Source organism: Paramormyrops kingsleyae, chromosome 8 (genome assembly GCF_048594095.1).
Source record: "Paramormyrops kingsleyae isolate MSU_618 chromosome 8, PKINGS_0.4, whole genome shotgun sequence".
Taxonomy (NCBI): Eukaryota; Metazoa; Chordata; class Actinopteri; order Osteoglossiformes; family Mormyridae; genus Paramormyrops; species Paramormyrops kingsleyae.
Window position 1 is genome coordinate 35,639,361 of NC_132804.1, and position 15,034 is coordinate 35,654,394.

Here is a 15,034-nt window from a genome sequence, read left to right on the forward strand (position 1 = left end):
ACAGCTGTGTATGCCTACACATCAGTTAATTTTCATGGTTTCGGCATAGTGTTCGACACATAGCAAATTCAAGTTTTGCTGTTGGAAATTTTTGATCCGTGGATATGGAGGGCCAACTGTAATTGCAATAGTCACAATTACAAATTTGTATTCTCTCTGAATAAATGCAACTCCTGTGCATGCATCAAATATGCTTTTCAGTTATCATACTTTTTTTAGCCCTTCTGGAACAGTTGTAGTGCAACTCACTGCAGTGCATCATGAAACCTACAGCTTCATCATTAGTCTTTAAATGTGTTGACTGACATTTCCTTTTTTTTCACAGATTTAATTTAATTTCTGAAAGATCCTTCGGAGTGATGAGAGGAGTGCATAAGTGAATTAAAATGTGCTTTGATATACTTTTCCCCTATTGTTATCCTTACTTTAGTACATTTATATATCAGTAGGTGAGCATGTGCAATTTTATTTGACAGAAAATGCTACAAGAATTTCTAAATTCAGTAAAAATTTAGAAATGTGCAAAATGTGCTCACCACTCCGAACTCAGCTGGCTATATTTAAATCAGAAAAAATATGGCAATTTTACGAAGACCTGGGAAGGCGTGGTGACGATTTACTACAAAATTGTAATTCTTAGTAAACTAGTTTTACATGGTCTGTAAAGAATGCTGAAATGATTGGAAATCATTGTTTGAATAATGACTAGCTCATTTTGCTGATTAATGGAGTTTTCAGCTTTTACGGTACTTGGGTTTTTTTAGTTTGTTTTTTGAAAATTAGACTGTAAACCACATGAAATACTTTCTGCAGTGTTCTTGCTATGAAAAGTATTCCTTGCTAAGTTTTGCACAGTTTAGTAGTACTGGATGATACTGGAAAAAAGGAGCTGAAAATGTATGCAAAATAAATTACAGCCAAATAGAACCTAATACTGTCAAATAATTTGTGGTGTTTCCATGAGTTATGCTCATGCATTTTCATATTATGTATTTATATTATCTCGTCTCATTGCAGTCTAACATATCCTATATAGTAGACAAATGTCTTTTTCTGACCAGTTCTTGTTCAATTTGTCTCTCATTTTTATTAAATTTCTCTCACCATGTCACACTTTCGGAATAAGTCTGACAGCAAGAATGAAAATGATTGATTGACTTGGAAAGCACTTGTAGAGGTAATAGAATATAAGTGGTAAACTGTACACGTTTTTGTCTTGTATTGAATTTTATTAAATTCCAACATTAAAAAAGAGAATATAAAGCTGCTGTGCCTGACTGGTAAATCACGATATTGCCGCATGTCCATAAAAAATACAGGGCATAATATGAAAATACAACAAAAGGAAAAGAAACAGAATGTATGCATACGCATACAACATACTCTTATGCCAGAGGTCGGCAACGTTTTTAACGCAAAGAGCCATTTTATCCTAAATGTCTGACACAAGATTTAGAAAGAGCCGTAATGGATAGAGAAGAGGGTTTGAGATACAAATTTTTAATGCGATACAGGTATATATGCATTTAACACAAAAACAAAACTTCAAGTACTTACAAAAAATAAAGAAAAACAATTTTGAGGTGGGGAGGGGGAGCTCTCAGTTTTATATCACTCGCATATGTAACAGCGCAAAGGTGACTAATATAATTTTTTTCTGTAGCGTTAGTCTTCACTCTCACCCCTTCTTTCTTGAGTAAAGTTCTTTTGGCTCTGCAGTCATTTGGCCTTCACTCTCCACTTCACTACTTGTAACTGTGCTGACCAAGCAGTGCAAAATGTGCTCACCACTCCGAACTCAGCTGGCTATATTTAAATCGAAGAAAATATGACAATTTTACGAAGACCTGGGAAGACGTGGTGACGATTTACTACAAAAAGTATATGAAAGATTTAGTAATCCAAATAAACTTTGAAGCCTACATCTGTCACGTTCGGCAACGGAGGCGAGCAGGGAAGCAGGCGAATGGAGCCGGACTGACAGGCAAACGGGGTTTAATTGGGCAAAGTCGAGACATCCACGGACAATACGTAACAATACAATGACAAGTCTGGGGAAGACTGACTCAGACGAGGACTAAATACAAAAGACAAGCTAGACCTAACAGGACACAGGTGATCACACTCAGGGCTGAACACGAGGTAACGAGGTGAGCGTGGCACACATTAGGAGCGGACGGAGCGGGGCGTGACATAACCCCCCCCCAAAGGCGCGCACACCGGGCGCGCCCGAGAGGAGGCGACGGACGAGACGAGGGCAGGAAACAGGACCTGGAAGACAAAAAGCAAAACATCACCCAAAGGCGGGGAACAGAATGGAGACACAGAACAGGCCGAGGGACAAGAAGACAGACAAGACCCGACAGAGAACAGGGAACGCCGACAGGCAGACAAGGAAGGGGGACACAGAGGGAACACCCACAGGCGACACGAAGGGGCCAGGAGTGAACAGAGGAACCAGAGGGGGGCGAGGAACAGACACAGGCGGGACGAAGGGAGGAGGAGCAGACAGGGGAGACCACACTGGAACGGAAGGGGGACAAAGGGGAGCCCGAGGGAGCCCAGGCGGGCGACGGGCAGCGGCCGGAGGGGCCGCAGGCGAGAGAGAGAAGGGAACAGAAGGGGATCACCCAGGGGCCAAGGGAACGGGATGAGGGAGTGACGGAGGGGACACGGAGGGAGCAGGAGGGAACACCAGTGCAGGCAGGCAGGAGGGGGAAGCCGCGGAGGCGCAGCCGGAGCCGGCGAAGGCACCGTCCAACGCTCAGCCAGAGCAGGGGGGCCCGGAGGCGGCCAACACAGAGCCGGAGGCGGGACTGAGGACCGTCACCGAGGATCCAGGGGGGAACCCGGCGGAGACCGCCGACCCCGAGGCGCAGGACCCGCAGGCAGCCACCGAGCCACAGCCAGGGGCCGAACGGGCGAACCAGGGGGCAGGGCGGGCGGGACCCGGGCCCGACGCCTGTGTTCCCTTCCCTTACGGGACACCGAAAGGCGGGGTCCTGTGGGGCGTTGGCCTTGTCAGGGCAAGGGCGAGGGAGTCAGGAGGGAGGTACCCGAGGGTGTAGGCTCGGGCAGAGCAAGGGGTGTGGCTGCAGGTGATGCAGCCGGAGCCACGGGCGGTGCAGCCGGAGCTGCGGGCGTGGCGGCCTCAGGCAGGGCCGCGGGCAGGACGGGAGAGGCGGCCTCAGGCAGGACCGCGGGCAGGACGGGAGAGGCGGCCTCAGGCAGGACCGCGGGCAGGACAGGCGAGACAGGCAGTTCAGGAGGGAGCGCCTCGGCAGGTACCTCTGGCGTGCGGCCAGCAGGGGGCGTTTTAAGCGTGCAGTCAGCAGGGGGTGCCTCGGCAGGTACCTCGGGCTTGCGACCAGCAGGGGCCGCCTTGGCAGGTACCGCCCTCACGTGGCCAACAGGGGGCGCCACGGGTAGAGCGACTTCCTGCGCTGCAGGCGGAGGAAAAGCCAGGCCCTCGGGCTGAGCTGCAGCGGGCACCCTCAGTTCCTGGCCAGCAGGGGGCGCCTCGGCGGGCGCCGCCATCACGCGGCCAGCAGGGGGCGCCGCAGCGGGCACCTCAGGCAGAGAGGTGTCCTCAGCTGCAGGCAGAGGTGAAGCCAGGACCTCGGTCAGAGCTGCAGCGGGCACCCTCAGTTCCTGGCCAGCAGGGGGCGCCGCCATCACGCAGCCAGCAGGGGGCGCCGCAGGGGGCGCAACCGCGGCCACCTCGGGCAGTTCGGCGTCAGCAGTAGCAGGCAGAGTGGTGGCAGCTGCAGGGACTGCAGGCGTTGCTGGCAGGTCCGGAACAGGCAGGTCCGGGCCGGGCGCCATGATGGGCGCCGGGCGAGAAGGCGCTGCCCCTTTAAGGGCTCTAGAGACCCGGGGAATCGCGTCTCTCACCGGGCTGATCCCTTTTCTGTGCAGGCGCTCCGGCCAGTATGGATAAGCCTCCAACGGAGGCGGCTTCTCTTGGTGGAAGCCGGCCAGGCGGGTAGCAGCGAAGTCCTCCCAGGGGAGCGGTGAGCCCTCGTGCTCCCTGGCCAACTCCCAGGCGGGGAGCAGAGAGCAGGCTCCCAGGAAGAGAGTCGGGGTCTCTTCCTGCAGCGTTTCAGCCTTCTCTCCGCGGGCGGCGGAAGGCGGAGCCATTGCGAATACATCGCCCAGGCTCTGGGCAACGCGTTCGTCTTTCCACTGGGTAAGACGCTCATGCAGGCGGCGTAGGCATTTGCGTACCCGCTTGAGTGGGTACTGCTGTCTGGGCGGGCGCTCCTCGGTGAGGAGGTCCGCGCCCCGGGTGGCCAGCTCCAGGGCCACAGGATCCTCCAGCACTTCGGGTTGGGAGCGCCAGTACACAGCCTCCTGCAGCAGACCGAGCCGCTGGTGCTCGGTCTGCCGCGCTGTGTTTTCATGGAGACTTGTCATTCTGTCACGTTCGGCAACGGAGGCGAGCAGGGAAGCAGGCGAATGGAGCCGGACTGACAGGCAAACGGGTTTAATTGGGCAAAGTCGAGACATCCACGGACAATACGTAACAATACAATGACAAGTCTGGGGAAGACTGACTCAGACGAGGACTAAATACAAAAGACAAGCTAGACCTAACAGGACACAGGTGATCACACTCAGGGCTGAACACGAGGTAACGAGGTGGGCGTGGCACACATTAGGAGCGGACGGAGCGGGGCGTGACAACATCCAATCTTGGACACTGAAGAAAACTCACAGAGAAGTGGTTGACTCAGAGGCTGCACAATAGTTTTGGATAACACTTTGGATGTGATTTAATGTAATGTAAAAATAAATTGAAACTCACCTTGAACAAAGGCACGAAGGAACTATACAGAGTACATCCATTCCCGAATCTTATTCTTTTCAATCACTGGAAGAAAGAGCTGGTACTGCAGCTGTACGTGTTGCTTTTTGGTGCTGGTAGGTGTTGTTTTTCTTCTTTTGGCATTTAATAGCAGATTAGAACAGTTGTGTGTATGTTGCATGTGTCAGGTTTGGAAGAATCGCATCCCCAGTACCCATGGTACTGTAGAAAAACGAACACTTGTTTTCAAAATACTGGCATCGACTTGGTACCGAAGTATCGGTTCTTGTGACATCCCTAGGTACTCCAGTGTGGTTGACCTTCATTTCGCTTTTAGGTGCTATGCAAAATCACTTTCTATAATAGGAAGAACCCTGCAATTGCAGAGCATTTGAATAGGGCTGCACAATTCTGAATAAATATGAATTACAGTATTTTTCACTGAGAAGCACAATCAAGATTCTTTATTATTATTATTTTACATTACAGACTGCCTTTATGAAGACAGCAAATAATATGCGGAGATACACAATATATGTTAAGATACTGAAATAGCTTGTCTGATATTTTAATTTTATCAATATTCAAAGTTAGCAGCACTAAAGCTACTGAAATTATGGTGATGATTGCATTGGACAGTCAGCCATTCTCCATCGCGTAATGATGGTTTTCAGTTGTAAATTATCAGAGGCATACCCATGCTCACACGACCAAAAGCATTACCAAACCAAGCTGGTTGCATCACCACCATCTGACTGGTCGAAATGCAAGGAGATACCAGTGTTCTGCATCAATATAAATTAAATATCTGAAAGAAAGGCTTGATGTTTTGCATACTATTTATAGCATGGGTGATTTCCTGCACCATCAAAGGTGCGTCAAGATCCATAAGTTCTTGGTCTATTAGAGGGAAATTGAGACTAAGAAAGAATGCATATCAGTTGTTTTAGATGGAAATTCAGACTTAGTAGAAAGTATACAATGCAGAATTAATGACAGTGAGGTCCTTAAGTAGAACACCCTGTAAGTCTTTAATCTGAGGGATCATCAAGTGTGAAGCTGCCCATCGATGTACTTGGTGGACTAAGAGGCAGTTTGCTTTGTTGCCATAATATGGGGAACGAGAGTGTAAAAGAAGGCGCTTTGCATCAATGGTTATGATGAGATCAAATTCAATCTGCAGCTCAACGTGGTGTTTGAATTGGTTGGGAGAGGGGGAAGTAGCCAGTTAGTGGTCCAAATTACTGACAGGATAATGCAGCAAAAAGACGAAGATAATACATTTTGTCTGTGACGAAGAGAAATGAAGTTGGTAGCAGATGGATAATTGTTTTCCTGAGCATTGTCACGGTAAGACACCGTCGACTGTTTTATTCTATTGCATTTCTGAACTGTTTGCACGAGTGGAAGATTTTTTTGATCGGCGTGTTAATCCTGTCGTTTTCGACGATTGAACATCTAACGTTACATCAAAATTTTACTGCCCGAAATAAGTGTTGTGATTTAACGTAACGTTAACCTAGCCTGCAACGTTACACGTAATGTTAGGTTAAAACCCGAGTGAATAGTTCAGTCTGTTCTTAACTAACTTACTCACAAATTAACTTTGATTTATCTTTTATGATGTCATTCGGACTGTTATGCCGAAAAAGGCATCCCTGCCTAGAATGCATGCCGGTGTTCCGACGAGTTAAGCTTTTAAGGGTTTTTTTGGGGTCATGGGTTTTTTAGGGGTTAGGGTTTTAGTGGTGGTTAGGGGTTAAGGGGGGTTTTAGAGGTTTTTTGGGGGTTAGGGTTAGAGTTTTACGGGGTTTTTGGGGCTATTGATTAGCACTACGCTAGCCTTACTCGACAAAGTAGCTCAACTCGTTTCAGAACAGCGACCAATCGGTCATTTAGAGACAGGCATGCATTCTACGGCAGGGATGCCTTTTTCGGCATAACACGTGTTACCTGCATTTGATTGTCTGTTCATTTATATTTCAGCAGTTACTTTATCTGGTAAAGATCGACTGAGCCTTACAGTTATAGTTCACAAAATTACATGGTGTCAGTTTTCAACGATAGAATATGTGAAATCGAAATGATAATGCTTGAAATGTGACGTGCTAACGTTATATGTTCCTGTCTGTCAGCGCGTTGTGAATTAGACTGTACAAGTAGGTACCTCGGGTAAACAGTTCAGTCTGTTCACAACTAACGTTATTCACCAATTAACTTTGGTATGCCTTTTAAAACGTAAAGATTCATCATGCCATTTACACGACCTGGATTTGATTTTCGATTCATTTTTTATTTCAGAGTAATCTGATGAAGATCGATCGAGCGCCAACGTAAGTTAATCTTAAAAGTTAATTTTACAGTTATAATTAACTTGTTCATAAAAATGATGTGGTGTCAGTTCTGTGATAGTGCATTTGAATCCGTCTTATCATACTGTCAGCACATGAAAATGCATGGTCATGTTCCTAATGCTTATTTTAAATGTGGTATTCCTGATTGGATTCAAAAAGTTTGCTGCTTTTAAGGCTCATATATTCAGGGATCACAAAAAGAGGGACACAAAGACGTCTGCTGAGCAATTAGGTAATGCTTACACTTTAGTCTGTGACATTGGTGTCTGTCAGGAAAGATGTAGTGATTTAAGAAACTTCATTTTACACCTGAAGTCTCATATCAAAGAAGGCACTAGAGTGCCTTGCCCATTTCAGTGTAATAAAAGCTTTTCTTTTGCATCAACACTGACCTCACATATATCCAGGTATCACTGCAACTCCTCAGCAGATAGGTTTCGCCATAATATACTACATTTGAATTTTTCAGTGCAGAGACCACATGGTGAGGAATGCAATGTGGCTGAAGACTCAAATGCACTGTCTGATTTGTTTATGGATTGTGGTGATAGTGAAGAGCAGGTGGATATTGCACTATTGCCAGATAATGCAAATGAATCACTTTTTTTTTAAGAATATGGCTCTGTTTTATCTCAAATTGCAGGCAAAGCACATTCTCCCATCATCTGTAATTCAGTCAGTAATTGAGGGGCTGCAGGACATCCATGATATTAGCCAGTCTCATTTGCTACACATGGTAAGTGAAAAATTAACTACACTTGGCATTTCTGAAACTGATGTAAAGAATGTTGTAGACATTATGAAAACTGATGATCTTTTTCAGATGTGTAATACCCATGCACTACACACTGATAAGAGGAGAAAGTCTTTCTATAAAGCCAATTTCAAGTATGTTGAACCTGTCCCCATCTGCCTTGGTAAAAACGAATCTGGCAAGGAAAGCTTTGCTCAGTACATTCCCATTAAGCAAAGCTTAGAAGCTCTGTTCTGCTGTAAATCAGTTATAGAACAACATAAAAATTCACGATCTACAATTAAAGTAAATGATGTCCTCAGTGATGTATGGGATGGCAGTAATGTTGATGACAATGTGCTGTTAAAAGATGATACAGATTTGTTGGCTTTAATCTTGTATCAAGACGCTTTTGAAGTGGCAAACCCACTTGGATCTGGCAAAAAAAAGCACAAAATTCTTGCTGTTTACATGACACTTGGAAACCTGTTTCCTTACTGCAGGTCAGGAATTGACCACATGCAGCTTGTTCTGCTGTGTAAGGAACAAGATTTAAAGTTTTTTGGCCAGGATTTGGTTTTTGCCACTCTGGTACAAGATCTTAAAGACCTTGAGGAAAATGGGGTTCTCTTAGCTGATGGAAAGGTTCACAAAGGTACACTATGCGCAATAGCAGGAGATCACCAATGTAATGGGATCCAAGGTTGCTTTGTGGAAAATTTCAGTAGAAGTAACCACTTTTTTTTGTGAAATTGACCGCCAAACATTTCTTTCAGCACCCCTGACAAAGGCATTAACGAGAACTGTAATGTCATATGAGCAGAATCTTAGGGATTTGGATTCAGGTGCAGCTGAAATTGCTGTTGGTGTCAAATGCAATTCTCCATTTAATGACCTAAAGTACTTTCACGTATGCCAGCCAGGATTACCTCCCTGTCTAGGACACGACCTTTTTGAAGGTGTTGTGTCATTTGACCTTGCTTTGTATGTGGATCACCTTGTAAATCAAGAGATGCAGTTCACTTACACTGAACTGAATCGCCGCATTAGCCAGTTTAAGTATCTGGGGAATGATGCACGTGATAAACCAGTTAACGTTACTCTTGGTACTGGGAAATTAAGTGGACATGCAGTGCAAAATTGGTGCCTGCTCAGGCTTTTACCTCTTTAGGTAGGGGAAAAAATTGCCAATCCAACTGAAAATGAGGTGTGGCAGTTAATACTTCAACTTAGACAAATAGCAGAGCTCATCTGTGCTCCTGTAATTAGTCGGTCAGATTGCTTATTTAGCAGTTCTAATTGAAGAGTATATTGAGACTAGAAAGATGTCTTTTCCAAGTCATCCACTTAAACCGAAACACCACTACATGTCCCATTACCCTGAACTCATTGAACGTTTTGGTCCACTCATTCGCTTGTGGACGCTGCGTTTTGAGAGTAAGCACTCGTACTTTAAACAGTGTGCCAGAAAATTGCACAATTTCAAAAACCTGAGTGCTACATTGGCAGAAAGACATCAGCTTCTGCAGGCTTACCTAAATTCAGGAAGCATTTTCCCTGAAAATGTTGTGGCAGAGAAAGGGACAGAATTTCATGCAAGTGACTACAACGATGACATTCAAGGATCTGTTGCATGCTTTCACTTTGAACCAGGGAATACACTGGCATCAAATGAAGTGACAGTGAAGAGCACACTTTACAAAAAGAACCTGCATGTCATTTTGCAGAACAATGATGAGGGAATTGTGTTCGGGAGAATTCAGTTAATTCTTGTTCATAACAATTCCAGTGTGTATTTTGTCACACAAAAATGTCAATCTTTTTGTCTTGTAGACCAGGGAGTTCATTGCTTGACATCTCAAGATAAGGGTTATTTGTGCATAAACCAAGACAGCTTACTGGACTATTATCAACTTCCTAAATACTCTCTGTGTGGCTTGTCAGTTATTATTCTCCACCATTCTTTCCCAATTCTAGAATAATGTCTGGATTGAAAGAAGCATTGAAAGATGCAGTACTGTCAGTGTTGCCAAGCCTGTCTCCAGATGTTATCAGTCAACTGGTTGAGAAGCTCACGAATCAGGGAGTGGAGGGTTTAGATGATTTGATTTATGTGAAGGAAGATGACATTTTGGAGTTCATCAGACCTATCCAATGCAGGAAACTTCTTAGTGCCTGGCAAAATCAAGGTAGAGATAAGATTGTTTATTTTAAAAAAGTGATCATTTAAAATGTTACATTGCATTACAGTACTTTTTCTGACAGATTTTTTTGTTGTACATAATTTACAGAAAAACAAAACCAAACTGTGGTTTTGCAACCAGTTGATGTTCTCCCATTGGTTCCCTGTGAAGCCAGCACTACTCCTGATGTACGTCCATCATGCTCCTCAAGCACATCAGCAAGCAGTCCAGGATCAACTGGTGTTTCACATTCATGGGCTGAAAATTTCAAAGTTCCCTGGAACTTAATGCCTGCAGGTATACAGAGTGCTATTGAGAATGACCAGAGACCTTCCCCAGCTGACCGATGACAAATGATTAGGATCCTTGCTGATGAAATGAAGAAACATGAGGAAAACCCAACCTGATCACAGTGTCTAACTGTTACTCAGCAAATAGTCAGAAGGTATCCAAAAGTGTTTGCTGACGTGGTAGGTGACAGGCAGATTGTGGGTGGATATGCATCTCTTCTGTCACAACTGAAAGTACGAATAGAGCATCTTAATCGAAAAAGTACACTCAGTCATCATATGACACAAAGGAATGAAATTGGAAATACTAAAAAACGAAGTTCCTGGTTTCTGATTCTTATGGCTGTACAAGCTGGCAGCCTATTCTTCAACCTGGTGAAAGTTACGAAAGTATTGAAGTTAAGCATCAAAGGATGGAGGAGATACTGTACATCGTCATGAGGGAATCTCTGGAGCACAGAGAGAGGGGACATTTGCAAACTCATGGAAGAGACCTATTGCCTCCAGCGTAAGATGATTAATGAAATCCCGTCCCATACCATTGCAGATATAAGAACCAAATGGCCATATCTCTTTGCACAGAGACATATACACTCACCTAAAGGATTATTAGGAACACCTGTTCAATTTCTCATTAATGCAATTATCTAATCAACCAATCACATGGCAGTTGCTTCAATGCATTTAGGGGTGTGGTCCTGGTCAAGACAATCTCCTGAACTCCAAACTGAATGTCAGAATGGGAAAGAAAGGTGATTTAAGCAATTTTGAGCGTGGCATGGTTGTTGCTGCCAGACGGGCCGGTCTGAGTATTTCACAATCTGCTGTTGTGCGATTTTCACGCACAACCATTTCTAGGGTTTACAAAGAATGGTGTGCAAAGGGAAAAACATCCAGTATGCGGCAGTCCTGTGGGCGAAAATGCCTTGTTGATGCTAGAAGTCAGAGGAGAATGGGCCGACTGATTCAAGCTGATAGAAGAGCAACTTTGACTGAAATAACCACTCGTTACAACCGAGGTACGCAGCAAAGCATTTGTGAAGCCACAACACGCACAACCTTGAGGCGGATGGGCTACAACAGCAGAAGACCCCACCGGGTACCACTCATCTCCACTACAAATAGGAAAAAGAGGCTACAATTTGCACGAGCTCACCAAAATTGGGCAGTTGAAGACTGGAAAAATGTTGCCTGGTCTGATGGGTCTCAATTTCTGTTGAGACATTCAAATGGTAGAGTCAGTATTTGGCGTAAACAGAATGAGAACATGGATCCATCATGCCTTGTTACCACTCTGCAGGCTGGTGGTGGTGGTGTAATGGTGTGGGGGATGTTTTCTTGGCACACTTTAGGCCCCTTAGTGCCAATTGGGCATCGTTTAAATGCCACAGCCTACCTGAGCATTGTTTCTGACCATGTCCATCCCTTTATGACCACCATGTACCCATCCTCTGATGGCTACTTCCAGCAGGATAATGCACCATGTCACAAAGCTGGAATCATTTCAAATTGGTTTCTTGAACATGACAATGAGTTCACTGTACTAAAATGGCCCCCACAGTCACCAGATCTCAACCCAATAGATCTTTGGGATGTGGTGGAACGGGAGCTTCGTGCCCTGGATGTGCATCCCACAAATCTCCATCAACTGCAAGATGCTATCCTATCAATATGGGCCAACATTTCTAAAGAATGCTTTCAGCACCTTGTTGAATCAATGCCACGTAGAATTAAGGCAGTTCTGAAGGCGAAAGGGGGTCAAACACCGTATTAGTATGGTGTTCCTAATAATCCTTTAGGTGAGTGTATATGGCCATTTTGAGATGCTTACTGACAAAAAAGTGCTCAGACTTTTGTAATCGTCTATTCAGGAGGGTGGACCAAAAATTGTCCAGTTATTCAAAGAAAAACCAACTAACGAGGATGTTCGGAACACACTCTCCAGTGATCAAAATGATGTTGCTGCTATGGTCCTACAACTACTTCTTGCACACTTCAAAGAGAAATTAGATGGTCTTATCCTTCTGACAGATGTAAGTAGAGATTATTCAGAATTTCACATTGATTTGCAGCATGTTTTATTGTTTGTTTCTGTTGATGATGGTTGTACTGTTTTTGTTTACATTTTTTTCAGGAATTTGCAACACCTTCGGATGTCCAGCAAGCGTTACCTTTGCCAGAAAGTCCACGCCTTATAATTCTTGGTAAGTAAACCTTAAAGCGATACTTTAAGGCAGGAAACAAAATTACATCATGTTTTTTTATGTTAGTGGAATTGATTTTGAAGGTAAGCTGTCTTAAAGGCAGAGTAGATCATTTGGAAAAGGCTAACATTTGCCTGCTACCAAAGCATTTATACGATCCCTCCCTCTAATGAATCACCATTCAAAGTCACGCCTCCAAAACACATGGGTGCGCTCGTAATTTTGAAAACATGAACAGTTCCCGATCACACGCTGGGTTACGCTAATGGTGAGCTAACGCGTAAAGTGAACACAAACTACTTAAGTAACAAATGTTATTACACAACCCATCATAATCGGAGCAAACAATGTACCTGCCTGTCTTTTCTCCAGCGTGTAAATGCAACACACGTTAATTTAGCGTAGTATGACCGTTTTTGATCTATTTTTATTTTTTTTTTGTGGCAGTTTCAAGAGCTGTCTTTCTTTTTGTTGCTCCTTTGGAACTGCCACTTGGAGGAACAGAGGTACCTGCACTCTGTCCACCATTGTCCTGCTACATGCACATCACACATGAGCACGATTGATAACGTATAATACACATGACGAATCATTGCCCTCGGTCCAATGTTTTTTGATCTTATCTTTTGTCACGCCTGAGGGGGCGGAGCCCGACAGGTGAACCCATTTCCGGAAGTCATCCACCCACAGACTTAAGGAGGAAGCAAACGAACCGACAGTGCGAAGTATTGCGTTCATGTTATATGACATACCGAGCATTTCTCCTGTCTTCCGTCTCCCCGAGCTCCCGTTCCTTACCTGTCCTCCTCTTGTTGGATCCTTACCTCTCATCCTTCCCTCCACAGTACCGATCCCGTACCTGACCCGCCAAGCCCGGCTCTTCGTGATTCCCCTACCTGAGTGTGTGTGTGTCCTGTCACGCCTCGTCGGACTGACCACCCCGGAAACGACCTCTTCGCCTGGCTTTGGACCACGAGTATTGCGCGCCCCTTGTCGATCTCTCCGACTCCGATCCCCGTTCCGGGGCTTTGCCCCTGATTCCGCACCCGGTCCGATTCCCCGGACTCGGAACCGAGCGGACTGTCTCATCGCGGTCGCCAGACCGGGTGTTACCTCTCTTGCTCGCTGTGTAATAAACTTCTATTCCCCTGCATCCCTGGATCCGGGTCTTTGCTCTCTCTCTCTCTCCACGACATCTTTCACACACGATATATATATTATAATAATACCGATGTTTCACTTTACTTATTGATTGCTATCAGGATGTTAAGAGACTTCAAACCAGCATGACAAAAATGTTTCTGGACAGGATTGCCTACCTTGCCTTTATCTTGCTTTAGCATTACCTCCATTTTAGCAAAGAAGCTGTTCCTTTATATGGTGAAAAGTTCACTGCTACAAATGGAAATATACATTATGGTATTTCTTTGTGAAAAAATAACCTTAAGTGTTTGTCTGGTTAAAAGAAAATTAAGTAATGAATGCTGCAGAAAGCTATACTGTAGTTCTTTTAACAGTTATGTTGAATAATTTATAAACATCTAAATAACAGAAAAAGAAACAGTAGGTTTTTTTTAGTTCACATGTTTTATTAATCCTTTTTTCATTTTCAGGTCAGTCTCTAAGCAACCAGCGGTGGATGTTGAGCATGGAAGGTCAGGTTGTGTGTGAAGTAGAGCAGCCCAACATTGTCTCTGGTCTTGCAGCGCTGTTTGCCTCATTTTACAATTTTAACCTCCAGTATCAGGAAGAGGCAGCATGCACCCTTGAGTTTATTCAGAGGTTAGACACTTACGCATTTTCCATTTATATACACAGTGCTGCTCAAAAATGTACACCCCTCTTGCAGAATCTGTAAATAGGTGGATAATTTGGGAAAAATTAATGTTTATTTTAATGTGGTCTTGCACAGAGGAAGTTATTGTTAAACAGAAATGTTAAAGTTCACACAAAAAAACTGAATTTCTAAAAACAACCCAGTGCAAAAGTTTAAACACCCTTGATTCTTAATACTGTATGATAACAATGAATGTTTTGTCATAGTTGTTTAAGGGTTTCTTGTTTGTCCTGAGTCATTTATCTGTCCACTGGTTTTGAGAAAAATAATCCAGAATCTTTTTCAACATTTCTTGATGTTTGAATTATGTCCAGTATTAACAGTATGATGTTACGGTTCATCTTTATACATTAAAGACAATCAAGAGACATACACAACTATTACAACAGATAGAAACATTCAGTGATGCTTATGAAGGCAACACTTCATTTAAATTGAGGAGGGTGTAAACCTGTGAAAATGATGTAAATTGTTATTGTTTTGTGTATATATATTTTATTATTTAGTAATGTCCTTTAGAATATTTAAAAATTCATATATGTTTTTCAGTACATTAAATATAAAAAATTACACCAAAACCATTTTAATATTTCAGATTTTGATTTTGAACAAAAAGTTTTTTTATA

The 15,034-nt window shown here is 44.0% G+C and overlaps 1 protein-coding gene across 2 annotated transcripts in view; it reads left to right on the top strand.

Annotated features, from left to right (window-relative positions):
* pusl1 (pseudouridine synthase like 1) overlaps positions 1-15,034 on the top strand; it is a 63,557-nt gene that overhangs the window by 36,219 nt on the left and 12,304 nt on the right. For both annotated transcript variants that reach the window (XM_072715746.1, XM_072715747.1), the window contains 7 exons: positions 326-6,157; positions 7,109-7,140; positions 7,805-7,897; positions 9,872-10,083; positions 10,186-12,400; positions 12,502-12,571; positions 13,019-14,353. In XM_072715746.1, coding sequence (XP_072571847.1) covers positions 326-336 — 11 coding nt within the window. In that variant the 3' untranslated portion in view covers positions 337-6,157; positions 7,109-7,140; positions 7,805-7,897; ... (2 more) ...; positions 12,502-12,571; positions 13,019-14,353. The remainder of the gene's footprint in view (positions 1-325; positions 6,158-7,108; positions 7,141-7,804; positions 7,898-9,871; positions 10,084-10,185; positions 12,401-12,501; positions 12,572-13,018; positions 14,354-15,034) is intronic.